Genomic DNA, 20,798 nt, shown 5'->3' on the forward strand with positions numbered 1-20,798 from the left:
GAAACATTAAGTGTGTGTTTCACTCTCCACAGATACTGCCAGTATGACTGTGTGTCTTTCATAGTACTTAAATAGTTAAACAATTAATAAAATTCCATGCAAATTCCTAAAAACAATTTTTGCTCCTACGTAAAATAGTCTGATATTTCTAATCAATAAAGGAATAGAGGCAGCAAAGTGGACTTGATGATCAGATCTGCCATGATCTCACCAAATGGCAGAGAAGACTTGATGGGCTATTTTTGTTTCTATGTTTTACTGTCTGTCGCAGTCAATCATGAATTGGAAAGAGGAGGTACCATTCTGGTACTTTTAACTCAGCCCTGACCCCTACTTGAATCACATTCACTGTTGTATAACAAAGGCTATTCAGCACTGTACACATCCATCCTTAATGTTCTGAAATTCTGGAAAAAACTTTTTTGGATGCATGATGCACATTTGCTGTAAATGGTTCATATCTGAATCACCATCATGGGATTCATGGTGTAATTCATCATTAGAATGTTATTGATTATTCTGTGGGGAATTAAATACAAAAATAGGCAGGTTGTCCAGGGCATTGGTGAGATCACATCTGTGTGCAGCACTATTCCGTTTATTTAAGAATGTAAGTATATTGGAAACAATTTAGATGAGGTGGAATGGAGGAAAGGTTGGACAGGCTCTGCTTATATTTGGAGATTAGAGAAGTAAGAGGTAATTTGATTGAAACAAACATGCAAGATCCTGAAGGACCTTAACAAGGTGGCTCTTCTGAGGAAATTCTGGAACTGGGGGAGTTAGGGGCACCATTTCAAAATGACAGCGGTGACGAGAATGTTTTTTTAAAATTTAATGAAGCCCTTCCTTGCTCTGAAAGACAGTAGAAGCAGATTTTTCTAGTATTTTTAAGACCGAGCTAAGTAGCTTCTTAACTAGCAAGAGGTGAACTATTATTGTGGGTAAGTGATCATAGAGAGTAATCAGACTAGCTGGGATCTTATTGAATAGCAGAGCAGGCTCCAGAGAGCTCCTTGTTTTTAATTAGCATATATTTCTGTCAGGTGATTCCCATTTTGCTCCTTTTCTCCCTGCCCCCTGTGCGATCCAGTAAATAAACACATCGTTGAAAACTACCTGTTATTTTATAAGAACTGCAAATGCTGGAGATCTGATAAAGAGTCACTAGACTCGAAACTTTAACTCAGCATATGTGGGGAGCAAACAATCAGATCTGCTGAATTTCTCCAAGAATTTCTGCTTTTGCTTCTAAGTACTTTCAATCAACATGCTCAGATATAAGACACACATCTGGAGCAGGGTTGGGACTTGAATCCAGACCTCCTGGCTCAAAGGTATGGACACTACAAATGTACCATAAAAACCCTCAGTACAAAGTTAATAGCCTTTAATTGTAGATATAGTTGTGAGTTATTATAGAGATACTGACGCACATCTCACATGGCACGAAACCAGTACAACTGCTCATGCTATCTACTTCCCTTGAGAAAAATAATAAAGGAATTATCTTGGAACCATGCTCTGTTATCTCTTGGATTAGTGCACTATCAGGCAAAATTTTGTGGTTAGCACTGTTGCCTCACCGCGCCAGGGACCTGTCTGCGTGGAGTTTGCACATTCTCCCTGTGTCTGCATGGGTTTCCTCCGGGTGCTCCGATTTCCTCCCACAGTCCAAAGATGTGCAGGTCAGGTGAATTGGCTAAATTGTGCATAGTGTTGGGTGCATTACTCAGGGGTAAACGTAGGGGAATAGGTCTGGGTGGTTTGCTCTTCGGAGGGTCGGTGTGGACTTGTTGGGCTGAAAGGCCCGTTTCCATACTGTAGGGAATCCAAACTTTTAAAAAAACTTTGAAGTTGAGAAGCAGTGTTTGGGACTAAGGAAAATGACACATCAATTATCATTTAAAAAGTAATTGAGAGAGCATATTGTATAGAATTTTATTAAATACAGTTCATTTTGAACATAGGAATCACCATTTTAAAAGTAGTTTGCAGAATTTAACTAGGACAGTCTGTTTGTAGTTGTATTTGACATTAGAAGTTCAAAATTGATTACCCTATTGCCCTTTGGAAATGTCATTATGAATTGTGAACAAACAATACAATGGGATATTGAAAAAAGGTAAACATTAGTTTTACGATCATAAGTTAAATCTGAGGTAAAAGAATAAAAATCTCATGTCAGCTGTTAAAATAAAACAATTGCATCAAAAGCAAACAGAACTTGTAAAATGATAAATTCATTGTCAGAATAGTTTTCTTTTTGCATTAACAAATATATACCCTCTCCAGTAATCTTTCCAGATTTTTGTCTTTGATATTATATTGCACATAACTTAAAGAAAATTCACCATTAAAATAACAACATACTTAATACCTCTTACAAGGAAGAAATGGTTCTTAAAGAATGGAATATGTCTTTTATCATTTAAAAAATATACAACTACAATCAAACCCAGCAACTGAGTCCAGATATCTCACCTGTCCCAGTGTCACTGATTAAACTCCTATTCAATTATTGTAACAATCACTTGAATTACTTAAAGCCTTTGTTTCTTTATATTAGAAATGTCCAGCCTATCTACTGTTCTTTGTCAAGTGCATTTTTTAAGAGCATCCCAAACCTTAACAGTTGGCCAAAAAATATTCTTTTTGACACTTTGTAATAAAGGGAGTGTAATTTTATTCTGAGCTTCTGTCCTGTTAAATTGACATAGCCCGACAATTTATGGTATTATGGAGGGTGAAACCCATCAGCTTTCACTTTAAAAAAATCAAAGTTCGGATTTAGCTATTTTAGCTTTTAAGATACCAGATCAAGCTGTAAAGTACCCATCTCCCTCCTCGCACCTTCCCCCTTGACAAATCTGCAAATCTGAGATTTAAAGGTCTGGGAGATTGTGTAAAAAATGCATTTGTCTTGTAAATGCAATGCTTTTAGTGCAACAAGCAAATGACAGATTCCTCTGCTTTATATAGTCCAATCATTTCACCCTCCAACCCACAATTATTTCATCAATCTCCCCTTAGTAGTATTTCAGGAAGCCTTAATAATATTGTCACTTTAGAGTCATTCAAAGAACAACCCTGTACCTTGAAAGTAAAAATCTATCAATAAAGCTTCATTTGGAAGCTGCCCTGTTTGCAGTTCCCATCCCAAGATCAGATGTGAATCTGCCATGCTTCCTCCACCAACAAAAGCATACATTAACACACAGACATAAGAATATACAACATCCTTAGGGACTGTTTGTACCTTATTTTGTGCAGAACACTGTTTCATTCATTATTCAAACCAAAGTGCCTCATATAATGAGCTGAATGGTTTGAAACTGCTATATAGTTCCAGCTTTTTCCTTTTCCCCCAGATTGGAAAGAAGTACATTACAAGAAAAATAAATCTTAATATACATAACAGAGCAGTGACCATCATAATCATTGGCTACCCTTGAAATAGAGACAAGACTCCCAACGCAGCCTGCAAAAATGCAGTATGTAACATATATAAAACAGCTCAATTCCAAAAATTTACAGTTATAATATATAAGGATCACATAAGATATATTGTGTGCTTCAGCAGTAATGTATTTGAAATAGGCATACCACCAGTCTAATATGTCGGGTATGCTACTTATCATTTTCCAAATGGATGGTCCATTTAATCCTTTGAGCACTGTATATTTTAAATATGTTTCTTTCTCTCAAGTGGATTTTATCATACCCTGTAACTGAAAACTACTGTTTATGATGCTGTTCTAGATCCTCAATATAATCTTATCAACTTTTCAGTGAGAGGGGTCTATGCATACTGCCAACATCAGGTATCCTAAGGTTATAAGAAAGAAACAACATGTTTGTACAGTGTCTTTCATCACTTTATGACATGCCAATGAAGGGTGATCTTTGTTGTCACGTAAACACTGTGAATTTGAGCACCTCCAATCAAGGTCAAACAATGTAACGATGACCAGATCATCAGATTTAGTCTTGTAGGTTGAGGGATAAGTTGCTGACCAGTGTTCAATTTGTGGTTCAGGATCTTATCCATTGACCCAAGAGGGTTGATGGGGCCTTGATTTAATGTCTCATCTGAACCACCTCCAACAATGCAGCATCCTGTGCAATAAAAGGTCACCTTGGATTATGTGCTCAAGTCTTTAGAATGTGGCTTGAGCCCATAACTACCTGGTTCAGAAACCAGAGTAGTGATAACCCAAACATTGGTGATACCAGCAAAAATGATTGCATTCCCATTGTTTAAGTTCATGTGTGAAAGATTAATGTCAAATTATATAAAATGTATATGCAATGGACATTGAGATTGGAAAAGTTATGAAGTCCAATTAACACTAAAGCATTAAGAACGCCTCAACACTATTAGGTTACTTCTGAGGTTACAGTGCAGTGCATTGCAAGAAGCTATGTTGTGTAACAAACTCAATGCTCCTTTAATCAGATGTACAAAGCCCTCTAGGGAGAAGGGGGTTTCAACTGGTGACTTTAGCTCAAATGAGGGAGTGGGGTGTGGTTTAATTACAATAACATGAGACCAGAAGCCCAGGCTGATGCTCAAGGGACATGCATTCAAATCCCATCATGGTAGATAATGGAAGTTGAATCATGGCAGATAATGGAAGTTGAATTCAATTTGAAAGAATCTGGAATAATAAACCAGCTTAATGGCAACCATGTAACCACCATTGTAAAACCACCTATTTGACTAATACCTTTCCTTTCTAGAAGGAAATCTGCCCTTTTTCTCTGGTCTGGCCTGCAAGTGACTCTTAGTCCACACCAATGTGATTGACTCTCTACTGACCGCTGAGCCATTAAGGATGGGCAATAAATGGACAAACTACAAACAAGTGAGTGTTATCAGCACGCCCTGCTGTTTTGGGATTTGGCGACAGAAAGGCTGACTGCCTTCTCAATTTGACAATGTTGTCCTGAACAGAAATTCTCCCCACTTCCCATGCTTGATATACAGGAGTAAATGTATACGGCAGCAAATGATGTGCCATTTTGCAAATTTGGAGCAACCATGTGTGTGCACATCTCACACTTAGATTTCCATTATCGGCCAATGTGCCACAATGTAAACAGAGAAGATTTGACACTAATGGGATTTGACATGATTATATTGTTTAGTAATCTGAAAGGGTTATTATCATCATTAGATAGAGCAGAGACTTTAATTCTGTCAGTCCGTTTTGGATTGCTACTGCACCATCCACCCTCTCATTTAAACAGCTCCAGGATCTGCAAACTGGCAGATTAATTCAGTACTCAAAGCATTAATTGACCATTTGGCATTTAGACAATAATTTAGTTCAATGGAAAAGCCTGAATAACAATGCAGCAGAGCATCAAAATGCAAACTGACCAGAACTAACCAGGAAGTAATGGTTGTTTGATATTAGTGAACAAGTGCTTAGTCTATTTGCATCATGATTTTCGGTTTAAACTGAGTGTTCAAGTGAGTTAATGCCTCTGTTATGACAATGAAGTAGAAAAAAATCTCTCTCCAACACATTAAGCAATTGTCTATTAACATGGCCAGCTGCAATTTCTGGGCTGTGAGCCTGAACAGTTGCATTACAAAAACAAGGAGGTATAATTCTAATTTTGGGCGATATCGAATTAGCTGACCATTATATATAATCAATTATATACAATGAATCAACTTTTCATCAGTCAACAGATGGAAGAATCAAGTGAGGTGTTTACAGGTTGGCAATTTAGACCATCACTCAAATTTAAAATGACCTGAAGGAGTATGAACAGAACTGTGTGCATCAATTTCTGATTGAATGCCTTGGTGCATAAATAAATGTTGCATCTCCAAAACACTTATAAGATTTAGGGGATGAACCAATCATTGAATTGCATCACTGTTACTTGGGGTTGATATTCTCTATTAAGGATATCAAAAGTTACTGCAATCAGCCAATCAAGAGGCCCTCACAGTTCAAAGCAGAAATTAGAAGGCACCATGGAATATGTAATGTTTCAATGCAATTTCTTTCAGGGAGGGTTTGCAGGATTGATTGTTATGTATTGAGAGTTAAACCTCCTATAAATTTAAACTAAATTCTAACCCAGTAGTCTGCAGTTATGTATACTTCAGTAAGAATGTAAGTTAGCTCGCTGAACTGGAAGATTTGTTTTTAGACGTATCATCAATGAGAGCCTCCAGTGAAGCGCTGGTGGCATGTCCCTACTCTCTATTTATAGGTCTTGGTTTCTTAAGCTGGGTGATGTCATTTCCAGTTCTTTTTATAAAGGGAAGGTAGATGGGATATATATTAATGGGATGTTACCTGGTATTGTGATGAAACGTCTGAAAACAAATCTTCCAGCTCAGCAAGCTAACTTACATACTTATCATCAACCTGAGCTACAAATCTTCTCAAACATCACTAACATGCTTCAGTTTCAAAACAATTTCTGCAGAGACCCAGTTCCTCCCACAAATGGGTAACACATGGGGAAAATGGAAGCCTTCCAACACTGATGACAAGTTCTTAATTGTTCCTTTCTCGCATCTTACCTGAAGTTGCCAAGGAGCCTTGCGAGAAATGAAAATGGGCAAATATTTAAACCATGGAGTCAATGTCCTTTAAATCTTTAACATTGTAGCAGCCACCTCAGAATGCAGTCCCTGAGTAACAGGCTGTTGACTATTCCATGCAAGTTCATATAAATTGCCTTTAAACTTCTGAAGTCCATGTTTTGAAATAAGAAAATCTATTTCTCCATTAGATAATTGGCTAAACAATCCACTCCTCTTCGCCTTTATGCATTGAGGTGGTGGTAGGAAGTAAAACATTGGAAATCTGTTTACAGTCAATTGCTGATCTTTTGTGTTCTACCTATTAGTTGCTGTTGTATATTTTTGTTGAGAATATTGCTGTTTGTTCTCCATTTACTGCATTTTGTGCCATACAATTAAAGATATATAAAATGCAATACCATCTTCTATGAAATATATAAATCAGTACAAATTCACCTGTACTAAATCTTCTTTAAAGAAATAATTTTAGGCTTCATTGCTATAAAACATTAACTTAGAGGAAAAGAAGTCTGCAGTTACTGTAATAGATCTTGGTTTAAAACTGCCTTAGTGAAATATTTGGGTGTCATTTCAGACCCGAAACAACACCGTAGGCAGTAGCTACATGTGTATCCAGTGTTAATAAGGCAACAATTATTGAGAAGGTATTTATCATGGGTCATGGCCCACTATCATGTATTTTGGCATCAGGTAAATAGTTCCTCTTGGGATTAAGACCAAGCAGAACAAGTATTATTTGAGCTGCTTATTGCCAGTTTGAGAACATTTCATCAAACTTCTGATTGTACTGAATGAGGCAAACTTGAAATTTAGTGAGATTTTAGCTCAGACTTCTAGTGAGTTTTTGTTTTGTCATCCACAATATAAATTAGTGCTGAATATCCATCCTTCTCAATTGACCACTTTTACAAAAAAACTATATTATCTGTTGTGATGCTTATCATCTTTAAGTCTTCATCTTTTGAAAGAAAAAGTTCATATTTCTGTCTTTATTGTGTTCAGGTGTACTCTTAAGATTTCCCTCTGTAGTGTCCTCTTTTGCAGTCTGTATGAATAAATATTTCCCGATTAATGTGGTTAGCCCAACACTGTATATTACTTTGATATCTTTCCACCGGATTGCTCTGATTTCAGGAACTGTGGAAGATTTTCTTTTATTGCAGATCTAATTTAGGCAACTAAACTAATTACTTGGCACAACTGCACTCAGGTCTCCAGCTCTTGTTGGTGACTTATTATGATGTTGTTGTATTGAGACAGAACACTACTCACTGTAATAAAGGACATACATGCAGTTACAATCTATTATTGCTATCTGGTGCCAGTTGCATTTAAGCTTAAAGCCATTTCCCAACAAAGTTGCTCATGTCTCCTTCTAATATGGGGTGGTCTTCAGATCACACCGTATCTTTAATTTATGAAAGCATACCGCTGTATTAAATGACACAACCACATCAGAAATAGTATAATTCATTGACTGCTTCATTTATCATGGCAGTGACCACTAACATACAAGTCCTCCCACCTAGACCTCACCTGATTGCCACCCACGCCCCAGCAGTTAAAATTGATAGGACAATAATGAAATTGATAATCTGTACAGCTGAAAATCAGTTCGGGCCAGACTCTGAGAAGCTTATGTTTGACAACAGCAGCTGGTGTTGTTGATAAAACATAAAAGCTGCTCAGTGGCAGATAGTGTCCACCTTTCATTACGCATAGGCATTGCACTGAAGCAAATTCAAACATGAGCTGAATTAAAATGAACTGCTTATAATTCAGTTCAGTTTAAATACTTGTGAGCATGCAAAGTTAGACAGTTTATAAGCCACAACAAAAACTAGGCAGGGGTATATGTGTGGGATGCAGGGTGGTGGTGGGGTTTCCCAAGAAGAAATAGGGGCAAAAGTAGACCATTCGGCCTTTCAAGCTGATTGTGCCCTTCAATAAGATAAAAGCTGACCTTCACCTCAACTCCACTCAAAGTTGACCTTCCTGTATTATCTCGTTATCCCTTAATTAGCTTAATACGCACAAATTTATTGATCTCTAGCTTAATATACTCAAAGACCGAGTGTCCACAGCTCGCTGGAAAAGAGAATTCCAAAGATTTATAATGCTTTAATGGAATGAGACAATGACAAAATGTTGGGTATGACTGGGCAAGTGCTAAAATGAAAGTGTGTTGAGTATACCTTGAATAGTGATACCAGCTAAATAAACTAAGGATTGATAAATAACAACTGGCAAAATGTTGTGAATAACTGATAGCAGACAAGCCTACAATCATGATGACAGATAATGGCTACAGTGACAAGTTTGGATGTGAGTCAGGAATTGGCAGAAAATCTTAGAGGATAGTGAACTTGGAATAGAATGACAAAACTAGACAGAATCAATGGAAGCTGGGGAAAAGAAGATCAAGGAAATGGAGGAGGGAGATCAGTGAGTACGGTAAAGTTGTTTGATGTAATTTCCTTTTCCTCACTGATATTTCTCAAAATCACTGGAATTTGACACCACCCTCACGCACTGAAATATAATAAATATTATCTCTGTCCTTTTCATTAAACAAATTGAGTGAGAGATGAATCCATGGATCCACAAAATTTATCAAAACTGTGTTGAGGTATTTGAGGGTTCCATTAAAGTACTGTAATAACATTCTAAAATGTCTGAATCTGACTATGGATAAAGTGAATATTCAAGGTCTATTCCCCAGGGTGGGGGAGTCCAAAATTAGAAGGCATAGGTTTAAGATGAGAGGGGAATGATTTAAAAGGACCTAAGCGACAACCTTTTCACTCAGAGGGTGGTGTTTGGATGGCATGAGCTGCCAGAGGAAATGGTGAAAGCTGGTGCAATTACAACATTTAAAAAGTGAATAGGAAGGGTTAAGAGAGGTATGGGCCAAATGCTAGGACTAGGTTAATTTACGATATCTGGTCAGTATGGACAGTGTTGGACCAAAGGGTCTGTTTCCGTGCTGTACAGCTCTATTGCCTTGTGATAGCCTGAGCGGCTTCAAAAAGGGCATGTCACATTTTTGAGATGAAAGATCTGGAAAAGGTGAGGGAAGAGAAAGATGAGGCTATCTGAAAGTCACTGTAGTCCCAGAGGGCCATAGGCTGCTCTCTCCTTTTAGATAATGAGGAATACTCCATGCCTCAGGTGATGGGCAAGGATCTAGAACACAGAGTCTTTATGATGACCTTAGCTCATGTTGGAATTGAGCCCCTCTTGTTGGCTTTACTGAGCAACACAAATCAGCCATCAATCCAACTGAGCTAACCCACCCATGCATTACCCACAATCTCACATAACAAACTTACTTCAACAGTGAACGTCAGTGGAAAATGGATGGTAAAACATTGTGGTGGATTAGTTTGTAACTGGAAAGTCAAAAGCAAAGGTCGCGGTGATTGGGAACATGTCTGAGAGGAGGAAAGTTGCAAGTTGAGTCTCCTCGGGGGTTACCTTTTGGGGCCACTGTTGATTTCAATCTTTTTAGATAACTCAGAGAATTTCGCAGTTCAAACCAAATTGTGTCAAGTGTCAACAATCCTAACCAATGTAAAATAATCTAAAGATAGTGGGACAGTCCCAGTCATTTCACACAATGTAGATGGAAGTGAAAAAAGAAGTTTGAAGACATAAGACTGGATTGAAGAAGCAAGAAAATGAAATGCACAATGAGTGGCAATGTTCTTGAAGCAACAATGCTGGCAAGAACTTGCTAGTGGGATAATTTTGGAGGACAATTTTTCCGAAATACCACACAAGTGATTATGGAGGAAAAAGAAACAAACTGGATTAAAAATTAATAAGGTAGGGAATAGAGATGAGGCAGCAGATTTATAAGGATTTGGGCCAAGTTCAGTGGCATTGAAAATTGGCAGCCGAATCCAAATGTGGGTGTTCTTTGACAATTTCTGACAGAGCTCATTTTTTGCTCGGAGGAGAATGACTGGGGCATGAATAAAGAAAAAGGGAAATCCAAACTTGGAAATTACTGCTGAGTTCAAACAGACCACAGGTTTGCTGATCTAAAGATCTAAACCTGTAGTGTGGGGATCACAGATTCATGGAGTAGACCTAAATGCTCATGAAAAATGGAGAAGATGTATTAAATGTCTTGAACTGAAGTTATTTCAATTCTCAATCCTCTAAATAAGAAAATAAAAGGCTGCAGCTGTCAATTAGAATGAAAACAAAATCACTAGTTGCCAGGATGTATTGATTAGTAGGCTATCTGGTGTAGCTTCGAAAAAAATACACATTTCAATAGAAAGTATTGTTGACATTGCCAAGGGTCATGATAACAGTTGAAGTTGTTATGAAAGTTTGGCTGCAATTCAAACATTCCAAAGCACTTAACCTAGTGGGAGATGGGGAGCTGAGTTCTAATTTTGATGGAATTTTAAAGTATTAGCTGCCTCTGATGTAGTTACTAATTATAAGTCTGTTTGTAATAAGATTTCAGTGAATGTGTGCAGCATAGGTTTCATATACAGGAAGGATGTTGGATGTCATACAATTTAACCAGAAAGCATCTTGGTATTTGGAAAATTGGGAAATATTTCTTTTTTTCTTTTTAGAAAACTTAGTTTTCTAAACTTACGATATGAACATATTTTAATATGATAAGCGGGTGAGACTTGCAGATAGACAAAACATTTCTAGCTATTGGGGAAGGGAGAGTGAGGAAGTCATAGATTCAAGATGAATGAAAAGTGATCAGAGCAGACAGCAAGAGAAACTCTTGACACTAACACCGTGAAGGTGCGAAGTTAATTTCCAGCATTGATAGTTGAAGCAAAAATGTAGGATCTATTTTCAAATTTTGCAGTGGGAGAAAAATGTCCAGCTAAGGAAAATTAGATAGGATATATTCAGTGAAGCCAACTTGCTGTTGTCTGCATTATTAACACAGAAGGTGCAATTCGACCTTGATGTTAACATTCAAGATTAGGTTGGATAGATGATTGAGGGAGAAATGATATGAAATAGATTAGTCTCCATCCAAGTAAATAGTTTCTAATGTAATTGGTTTTCACTCATGGGGTGTGAATATTTCTGGCAGGCCAGCATTTTATTGCCTGTCCCTGATTTCTCAAGAGAAGGTGGTAGTGAGACTGCGTTCTTAAACTGCTGCAGTCCACATGCTGTGGGTTGACCCACAATGCCCTTAGGGAGGGAATTCCAAGATTTTGCCCCAGCAATAGGGAAAGAACACCAATATATTTCTAAACAGGATGGTGAATGGCTTGGGGGAGAACTTACAACAGGTGGTGTACCCATGTACCTGCTGCCCTTGTCCTTCTAGATGGAAGTGGTCAATGGTTTGTAAGGTGCTGTCTAAGGATCTTTTGGATTTTCAGCTGTACAAGAATTGTGCATTATATTGCACCTTTATCATAACAAAATGTTCCCAAGGTGATTTACAGGAGTGTTATAAAACACTGAGCCACACAAGGAGGCATTATTGCAGATGAACAAAGACATGGTCAAACTGATGTATGTTACAGACTGACTTGGAAGAGGTGGCAAATCAATAATACATTTGAAAAGGGATATTTCAAGAAAAAAATGTTTGGGAACCATAATATTTGGTTAACCAATATAGTATTGTTTCCTTCCTGAAATATAACTCAGATTGTAAACAGTAGCTGGCAAAATGATGACAAAATTGGGATAAGGAATGTGGAGTTGGAATTATGTAATTCAGGCATATGAATGGGTAAATTGGAATAAGTGGGATCAGGTGAGATTAAGTGTGGATATGGGAAGTAGGTGGTTGGGAGAACACTAAACCAGGTTTTCGGTCAATGAAAACCAGACAAGTAAACTTTGCTTGCTAGAAATACCCTTACTTCATTCAAGGGATTATCCTCAACCTATGGTCCAAAAGTACCTCTAGCCAACTCTTTCCAAAAATAGCAAAGCACCACTGTGTCCTATTAACTGATTATGGAGACACTATAGTATTGCAGGGCCTGGGAAATCTTCATTTAATTGAAATAATTCCACTATCAGCAGATATTATGCAGTGCTAAGAATATATAAGATTGGTGTGGGCATGGTGTGGCACATTTTGAAATATACCGTTTTAACCAAGCATTTTGAACTGGACAGTTTGGGAAGATAAAATTGAGACCTATATCTTAAAATTAGCTAATTTTTGACTAAATTTAGTTTGAGTCAGAGGGCAGGGAAAATAAGGATCTTGTACATATTTCCAGCCTCCTGTTAAAGATAGAAAACTAGCTTTTTTTACTTTGTTGCAGTCAAAGTCACTTTTTGAAAAATATAACACGAGGCTTTGGAGAAATGGCTTTAACTGGAGGGCTTCCTTCTCTTTTAAATGGCCCTCTGTCTTTTGAAACTGGCACATTTGCAGTTACGAACATCTCTTCCATTCACCAACTACAAAAGACAGCACCTTACACATTATTTTCTTGCCTTGTCAGCGTGAGTCAATGGAATTAGTAATAAAATAGGTTGAGGTTTCTCATCACCAAAGCATGCCATCTTGAGAAAAGTCTAAATGTTCAGAAAATGCAGTTAATTTTTAACATGCTTGCTTCATCTAAAAGTAAATAGTTTCCACATACAAATGCATTTTATCCATTAAAACATTCTTTTTTTTCCCCCTTTTTTTTAAACAACTGGTATAGGAAGGAACTGCTTAGGAGCACTATATAATACCATGTTGACTCTTGTTCTTCATATGATGGGACCATTTATTCATAAGTTCAATTTGTATCATATAGCATAGAAGGAGACCATTTGGGCCATCACACATGTGTTAGCTCTTTGAAAGAGCTATTCAGTTAGTCCCTCATCCCCTCCCTTTCCCCAGTGAAAGGTATCGACCATCACCTTGGGACAGTTTAGATTAAGGTTCGTGTGGAAAATGGCTTTATCATCTTTTACTTTTTTGGATAGGATCAGCTATGAAAAACCAGAGAGGCCAACAAAGTCTTGGAGGATGTAGGAGGCAGCGGTGTCAAAAGGCTTGGTGAGTTTCGGAAGGGATTACCCTTCAGTACCTGGGTAGCTTTCTGCCAGGACAAAAGCAGCTACAAATTTTGTATCTCTGTCAAGGGCTTAGGGAACAACTTAGCCATCTTTCTGGCCCAAAGCCTGCAAGTCAGAGGTGTACAGATTGTGTTGGAGGAAAACATTCTTTCGGCTATACATGTGCAAGGACAGTGGTCCACGAGGGGGCTGTCCAAGTCGGCCTACAAATACAGATTGCTGCCTGGGCACAGTAACTTGATCCTTCCGGCCATTCATCAGTTCCAAGACTTCTCCCGCATTGACCGTGGTCTTGATTTTACTCTGTGTGGAACCGCTGCAAGCTCCATTACTCTGAACGTTTTCTGCCAGTTCCACGGAAGAGGCCTCAACCATGCCATTTTTACACTGGGCTCCTCGTCCAACTTCTTGTGTCTTCTGATAGCGCCCAACATATACATTTGAAACTTGACAGATTTTACCATCATGAGCAGCTGCTTGGCTGGGCGATGAATATTTACACGGGTCCTCGGTGGGAATAGGTACTAATCTTCTGTCCCTTGTGCTGAGTGTTTGGCTCACAGTTCTGTTTAGATATGTAGGCTGAGGCAAGAAAACAGAAAGGGAGAAACAAATCAATGATGTAAAACAGCACATTAGATAGGATTTCAGAGCAATGTTGGAAATGACATGAAATGTACTGTAACACATAGCGGAGGCAAAGGCAGAGTGCTATTATCTCTAGACTATTAATCCAGAAGCTCAGCTAATGTTCTGGGACACGTGTTCGAATTGCATCATGGCAGATGGTGGAACGTGAATCTGAAAAAGAAGTCTGGAGTTAAGAATTTACAGATAGCCATAATCATTGCTAATTGTTAGGAAAAATGCACATGGTTACGAATGTCTTTTAGTGAAGGAAATCTGCCTGGTCTGCCCAACATGTGACTCCAGACCCCAGCAATGTGGTTGACTGTCAACTGCCTCTGATATGGCCTAGCATAACATTCAGTTGAAGGGCAACTAGGGAAAGGCATTAAATGCTGGGCAACCATCAAAGTCTATGTCCCACAAATGAATTTAAAATTAATAGCCTTTCCAAAGGGTAGTACCCCATTCTCACCAACATGTCTTTGTTACTTGTTGGCAAAATAATTTGACCAAATCAGGATCCAATATAGAATGAGAAAGACTGGACATGCTGGATTTGTGCAGCAGACATATCTTGCACAAACTATTTTAATTGTTAGTGTCTTAGTCAATTCAATATAGTAACACTTGCTCAGTTGGTAGCTCTCTGGTAGCTGTGCATCCAGTACCTGCTCCACAGGGCAAGTTTCAGGCTGACTTTAGTATTAGCCTGAAGATGTGCTGCACTGTCCTAGATTAAGAATGTTACCAGTCTGTCTGCCTGCTTGTGAAACCCTACTGCTACATAAATGGGTCACTTCACCAAGAGCATGGATGAGCACAATGTTCTGAATCACTTTCCATTGGGCTGTATTATAGAAATTATGCAAACTAGTGAATAAATGAATGCTTGGTCATTACTAATACTTCAATGATCCTATTAAGCCAACTGAATATATTCAGTCCCCTCTTCTGTCCCACTGTAATCCACAATGCTCCCCAGCCAATTTGCCCCATCTACCATTCATGTTTAAATAATATGTTTCAATCTACTGACTGCACTGACAGAAGACATTAATGTGAATCTGAACTATCTCAAACAACTTTGTTCATTCAAACTGAGTGAGTGGAATTTTAATTCCAGATTTTTTTATTGAATTCAAGGGTCTAATGATGACCATGAAACCATTATTGATTGTTGGAAAAACCCATCTGATTCACTAACATCTGTTAGGGAAAGAAATCTGTCTGCCTTACCCTGGTCTGGTCTACATGTGACTCCAGACCTGCAGCAATGTGGTTAACTCTCAACTGTTCTTTGGGCAATTAGAGATGGGGAATAAATGCTGGCTTCGCTAGAGACACCCACATCCTGTGAATGAATTCTTAAAAAGACTTATTAAAGCATTAAAAATTTGGACATTGCTGCACAACTTGTCAAGTTAACACAAGCAGAAAGAGTAGCTTCTAGCTACTTCTCCTGAAATTGATTATAGCAAATCCAACTTGGTGAACAACACCTATCTTTCACATATCAAAGATTGTTTCTCGGGGGAAGAAGGGAATGAACAGGTATATGGAGCTACAGCCATAATCAGACCAACCATGATCTTCCTGAATGGTGATGCAGGCTCAAGGGGTCAAATAGCCCAACTCCGATTTATGTTTTTACATACCGCGATTTTGTACCAACACTGACATTGAGAATCAGACATTTTGCGGAGTCCTTTTAAAATACAGAAGCCTTGGCAATTAGTACCAGCTTCAACTAAAGTGGCAGACTTACACAATGGAAGAATGATAGTAGTGTAATGTTTCACAAAACTGAGGGTTAGACATACTATCTAAAGGAAGAAGCACTGTATGTCTGTCATTGACAGAGAAGGTAAAGACCATAAGACCATACATATAGGAACAGAATTAGGCCATTCAGCCTAGTGAATCAGCTCCCCATTCAATCACGGCTGACATATTTCTCAACCTCATTCTCCTGAATTCTCCCCTTAACCCTTGATCCCCTTGCTAATCAAGAACTTATCTATCTCTATCTTAAACACACTCAATGGTTTTGGCTTACACATTCTTCCACAGCAATGAGTCTCACAGATTCACCAACCCCTAGCTGAAGACATTTCTCCTTATCTCAGTTCTAAAGGGTTGTCCCTTCACTTTGAGATTGTGTCCTTGAGTTTTAGTCTCTCTACTCCACTCCATCCAGGCTTCTCAGTATTCTGTCAGTGTCAATCTGAACCCCATTCATCCTTCTAAACTCCATCATAGCAACAATGCCCTCAGTTCCTTCATCCAGATTGGTAATGTAAGATGTATAATACGGACCCCTGCAGAACTCCAGTAGTCACTGTCTGCTGTCCTGAAAAAAGACCCCTTTATCTCAACTCTCTACCTTCTGCCAAGTCTCGATCCATGTCAGAGCCTAACACCATGGGCTCTTATCTTATTTAACAGCCTCCTGTGTGGCACCTTGTCAAATGCCTTTTGGAAATCTAAATAGATCATTTCCACTGGCTCTCCTTTCTCTAACATGCTTGTTACTTCCTCAAAGAATTCAAACAGATTTGTGAGGTATGACCTCCCCTTGACAAAACTTTGCTGACTCAGCACTATTTTACCATATACTTCCAAGGACTCCACAATCTCATTCTTAATCATGGACTCCAAAATTTTACCGACATCTGAGGTTAGGCTAACTGGTCTATAATTTAAAAATACTTTGAAACTTTTCCCACATAATATTGTTTTTTACAGTTTGATGTAACCTCACCCACCACGTCACCTACAAAGTTGTGAGACAACATAATTTAAGTAAACTGGAAAACTCAAAGTCCGTCTCTCCAAACCTCTGCCTGCAATTTTCCCTCTGTGTTAATCTCACTTCCTCTAATTTTTTTGCCAGACTCTTTGGTTAAAGACAAGCAGGAGGCTAGAATAACAGAGCAAGCAAGACAGCATCAGGAGGAGGAGAACCCAACGTTTTGGGTATGACCCTTCTTCAGGAATAGAGTTGGGAGTAGGGGGAGCTGCAGATAAAGGCGGCGGGGGAGGGTTTTGGTTGGAGAGAGGGGCGGAATGGTCAGGTAGTGATAGGTATGATCTGGGAGGGATGAATCCAGTTGGTAGCTGGAAGGGAGGTGGGGGGGGAGCTGTGCTGGAAAGGGAGTCAGGGATGTTTATGCTTCCATGGAATTGTATACAATATTTCACATAGCAAAATGATTGTCATCACTGTTTCAGTTGATCCACACAATGCCAGATCTGATGGTACTGCTCTGTGGGGAGCCAACATGGATTGGATAGACTAAATGCCCTCCTTCTGAACCATCATGCCTCCATGATCTCCAGTGATGCAACTCAAAATTGTGTATTTGCAAACAAATTAGCATAGCCTTTTCCAATGCAGCCCTCTAAATGGTTCTAACAACTGACTGATTACAACACTCCAGCTGGACAATTCTAACACAGCAGCATTTCATTCTGAGCGAAATGTGAAACTTCGGTGCTCAGAAAAATAAAATACATCTGTCAGAGTTACATAAGAAGGAAAACTCGTAATTTCCCCTCAAGCAGTCACATGCATTATGCAAAAGTCATGTCACAATACAAATTTTGAAGCCAAACCAGAAGAGAGAAGTAATGGTCAGTACATAACAAAAGTACAAATCATTGTGACTGCATGACAATACAAAAAGTAAACAGAAGAAATATTAATCCCATAATCACACTGCATGTCTAGTTAATCTAATATTAGCTTTTAAATATTGTCTAATGCACTGCAAATTAGTGCTGCTTTCTGAAAAATGAGAACTAAAAATAATTCTGGTCATCAGGAACCTTTACAGACAGCCATTTGTTCTTCCAATATAGAGATTATGGCATCTCTCTGGTCATTTTAATAGGCTTTGCTGTATTAACAATTAGCTGAATTTTTATATCCGTGGACATTGTGCCCTGATTATTCTGGGTTATTGGTTAATGCAGACCTTCAATTTATTACTGCCAGTTTCGTATATTTAGGAAGAATAGAGGTTACTACAATCTGTTCACATTTATGAAGTTTACAACCAATTAAGTAAAGTTTATTTCTTGATGAGCCCACAGGATTGCCAGTCTTCATAAATGTCATCCACAGTGAAGAACAAACAGTCCCTTGAGAGGTGTCTGTACTAACTGCTAGCACAAAAACTAACCCAGAATAACATAAAGCTCTCAAAATAAGAAACATTCCCTTTTCAAAACAAAATCAACTGTGTCAATCAGTTTGGCACAGGCACCTTTGGATAACTGTTCCTCCCTTCATATCTCCCAAATTCCTCACTCATTTTATAATTTGCCAAATTTCCTCCTGTACTTTAAGGGCCTCCAAAGTTACCTGCTCACTACTTCAAAACTGGTATTCAATACTAATCGCTTGAAATACCTTATACCTTGCGAAGAGGTGGGAGTTGAACATTCTCTGAGCAAGTTTGTTAATTCATTGAATTCTCAAGCTTTTCATCACTCATTAATGAATTGATATTTTGAAGGATTAATGTCACTTATGTCAAAATTTTCAAATAAAACGTCTTGTAATTACCTATCCTAAAATTAATCAATTTACAATATAACAGGATTGCAAAATTGTGCAGGTCTATTATTCTGCTTTTAGATAGTGAAAAATCACCAGTTTTGGCTTGTTATTTCCTCAGTTCACAGGTTGTACTAACATATAAGAAATTATGGACAGGAAAACACCCTTTTGGTCCATCTATTTTTCCCCTGCAGAATGGCAATGCTATATGTATGACAGAATATTCACTTCCCACTGCACTCAACTCAAGTTTTCTCTAGATTGAGATGACATTTATGTTACCTTAATTGTTAAAGGATTATGGATGAGCACCTCAAAGGTGCTTTTGTTGCTGTAATGTCATTAAAAGATCAGTGAGAATTTTAATTTAACTAAAGCTAACTCTGAAATCGCTGATTATCTGACACACTTACTGTTAGTTGTAACTGAAATTGCTGGACATATTACTGGACTGAATGAGAGAGCAAAGAAAACTTGGAATAATTGAAGAAGTAGCTGAATACTCTGGAGGAAGGTTGCTATTAGATGTTATTAAAGAAAATTGAGGAATCTTATGATATCTCAAACACAGCTCCTCAGTTATGCGATGGAGTAGGTGGAAAGATAAGAGATTTAAATGCTGACCAAGACATCTGGTAAGATTCCTCTACTCTTCTTCAAGATAGTCCAACAGAATCTTTTACTCCCACTTGAGAGGGGGGAACAGCACCATTTTCTAGCATTCCCTCTGAAAGATGGCATCTACAACAGGGAAGCATTACCTTACCCTGGATGTCACCCTAGTTTATTGGCTGAAATGTTTGTTAGTCCAGGGTCTCTATCCACCACCCTCAAGCAAAAATAGGCAGGGCCTAATCCAGGGGCTTGCCCCGTGGACAGTGAATGGCATTCAGGCCAATTATTGGCATGACCTTGGGTTTTCAGCCCCAGCAGCAGAGATTGTTCCACCTTTGAGAGGTGTTGGGCAATGAAATCTTCACGATTTGTCTGGTCCAAGTAATGCCATAGAGAGTGGTAACTACTGCTGCGACTATGTGCAATCTCCAATTTTGAGGAGCCATGGAGCTGGAAATAAAGCTTAGTTTGGGGAGAAGTGAGGAGAGCTTGAAGGGCAGTTCAGAGGGTCAGGCCTAGAAGTCCCAAGTGAGGGGGTGGAAAACTTTGTGGACTTCTTATGACACCATGAATGAAGCATCTCTACCATCTCATTGACCAAAGACTCACAGTGAAAAATGTCGGGTTGGACACTTTTTGGCATCATTTATCTTGCTATTGGTTAAATCCCAGTTGTGGCAAGATAAGAACATTAAGGGGAGGATTAACTGGCCACATAGGACCACAAGGATAGGTCAGTAAACCAATGTTAATCTTGCCATTGGTAACATTGAGGTGGGGTCAGGTGCACAGAGGTAGATGACAGATGCAGCATGAAAGGCATTTCCCAGCCTGCTTGCCTGTAAGCCCATCACTGAGAGACCAGCCCCAAGAGTTTGAGTTTGTGCAGCGGAGTTTAAACACCCAAGCTACTGCCTCAGAACTGCAAATGACTGAATGTCTACCATCTGGTTAAGCTACCAGATGAGTGTGAAACTTTGGTCAGTGAGTACATCGCATGGATAAGAGCAGACACCAAGGCATGTACAAATCACACATCAACAGTCATTCACCATTCTTCCTTGTATCTTCAAGCTTTATCTCTCAGCCAAAACTTTATACAGTAGTCCTCTGCACCCACTCTGCAACGTAACTGAGAAACTATTTGAGATGAGCTCACTCTGTCAAAAGGATACACAGCTCAAATAGACATTTCTCTAGAGAGAACTCCAAACCCACTCGCCCTACCAGTCAGCTATTCCTTGACCTAATTCTGTGTTTTCTCTTGTAGTAACATTGCTGCGTAGAAAAAAGGCATTGAGAAAATGATAACAATAATGAAGACAGAGATACTGGAGAAATAGAAAATCAAATTTAATGTTTTGAATTCAA

At 38.6% G+C, this 20,798-nt stretch overlaps 1 protein-coding gene and 1 long non-coding RNA gene across 4 annotated transcripts in view; one reads left to right on the forward strand and one right to left on the reverse strand.

The window, feature by feature from the left end:
* The window catches only part of LOC140485589 (uncharacterized), a 91,243-nt gene that overhangs the window by 54,645 nt on the left and 15,800 nt on the right, over positions 1-20,798 (forward strand). The gene's annotated exons all lie outside the window — the stretch shown is intronic.
* Positions 1,968-20,798, reverse strand: part of ccser1 (coiled-coil serine-rich protein 1) — a 1,276,667-nt gene continuing 1,257,836 nt past the window's right edge. The window contains exon 10 of one of the 3 annotated variants that reach the window (XM_072583863.1): positions 1,968-14,200. In XM_072583863.1, coding sequence (XP_072439964.1) covers positions 13,700-14,200 — 501 coding nt within the window. In that variant the 3' untranslated portion in view covers positions 1,968-13,699. The remainder of the gene's footprint in view (positions 14,201-20,798) is intronic. The other 2 variants (XM_072583864.1, XM_072583865.1) reach the window with 2 other exon arrangements.

The sequence above is a fragment of the Chiloscyllium punctatum genome, chromosome 14 (assembly GCF_047496795.1).
Source record: "Chiloscyllium punctatum isolate Juve2018m chromosome 14, sChiPun1.3, whole genome shotgun sequence".
In the NCBI taxonomy this organism is placed as follows: domain Eukaryota; kingdom Metazoa; phylum Chordata; class Chondrichthyes; order Orectolobiformes; family Hemiscylliidae; genus Chiloscyllium; species Chiloscyllium punctatum.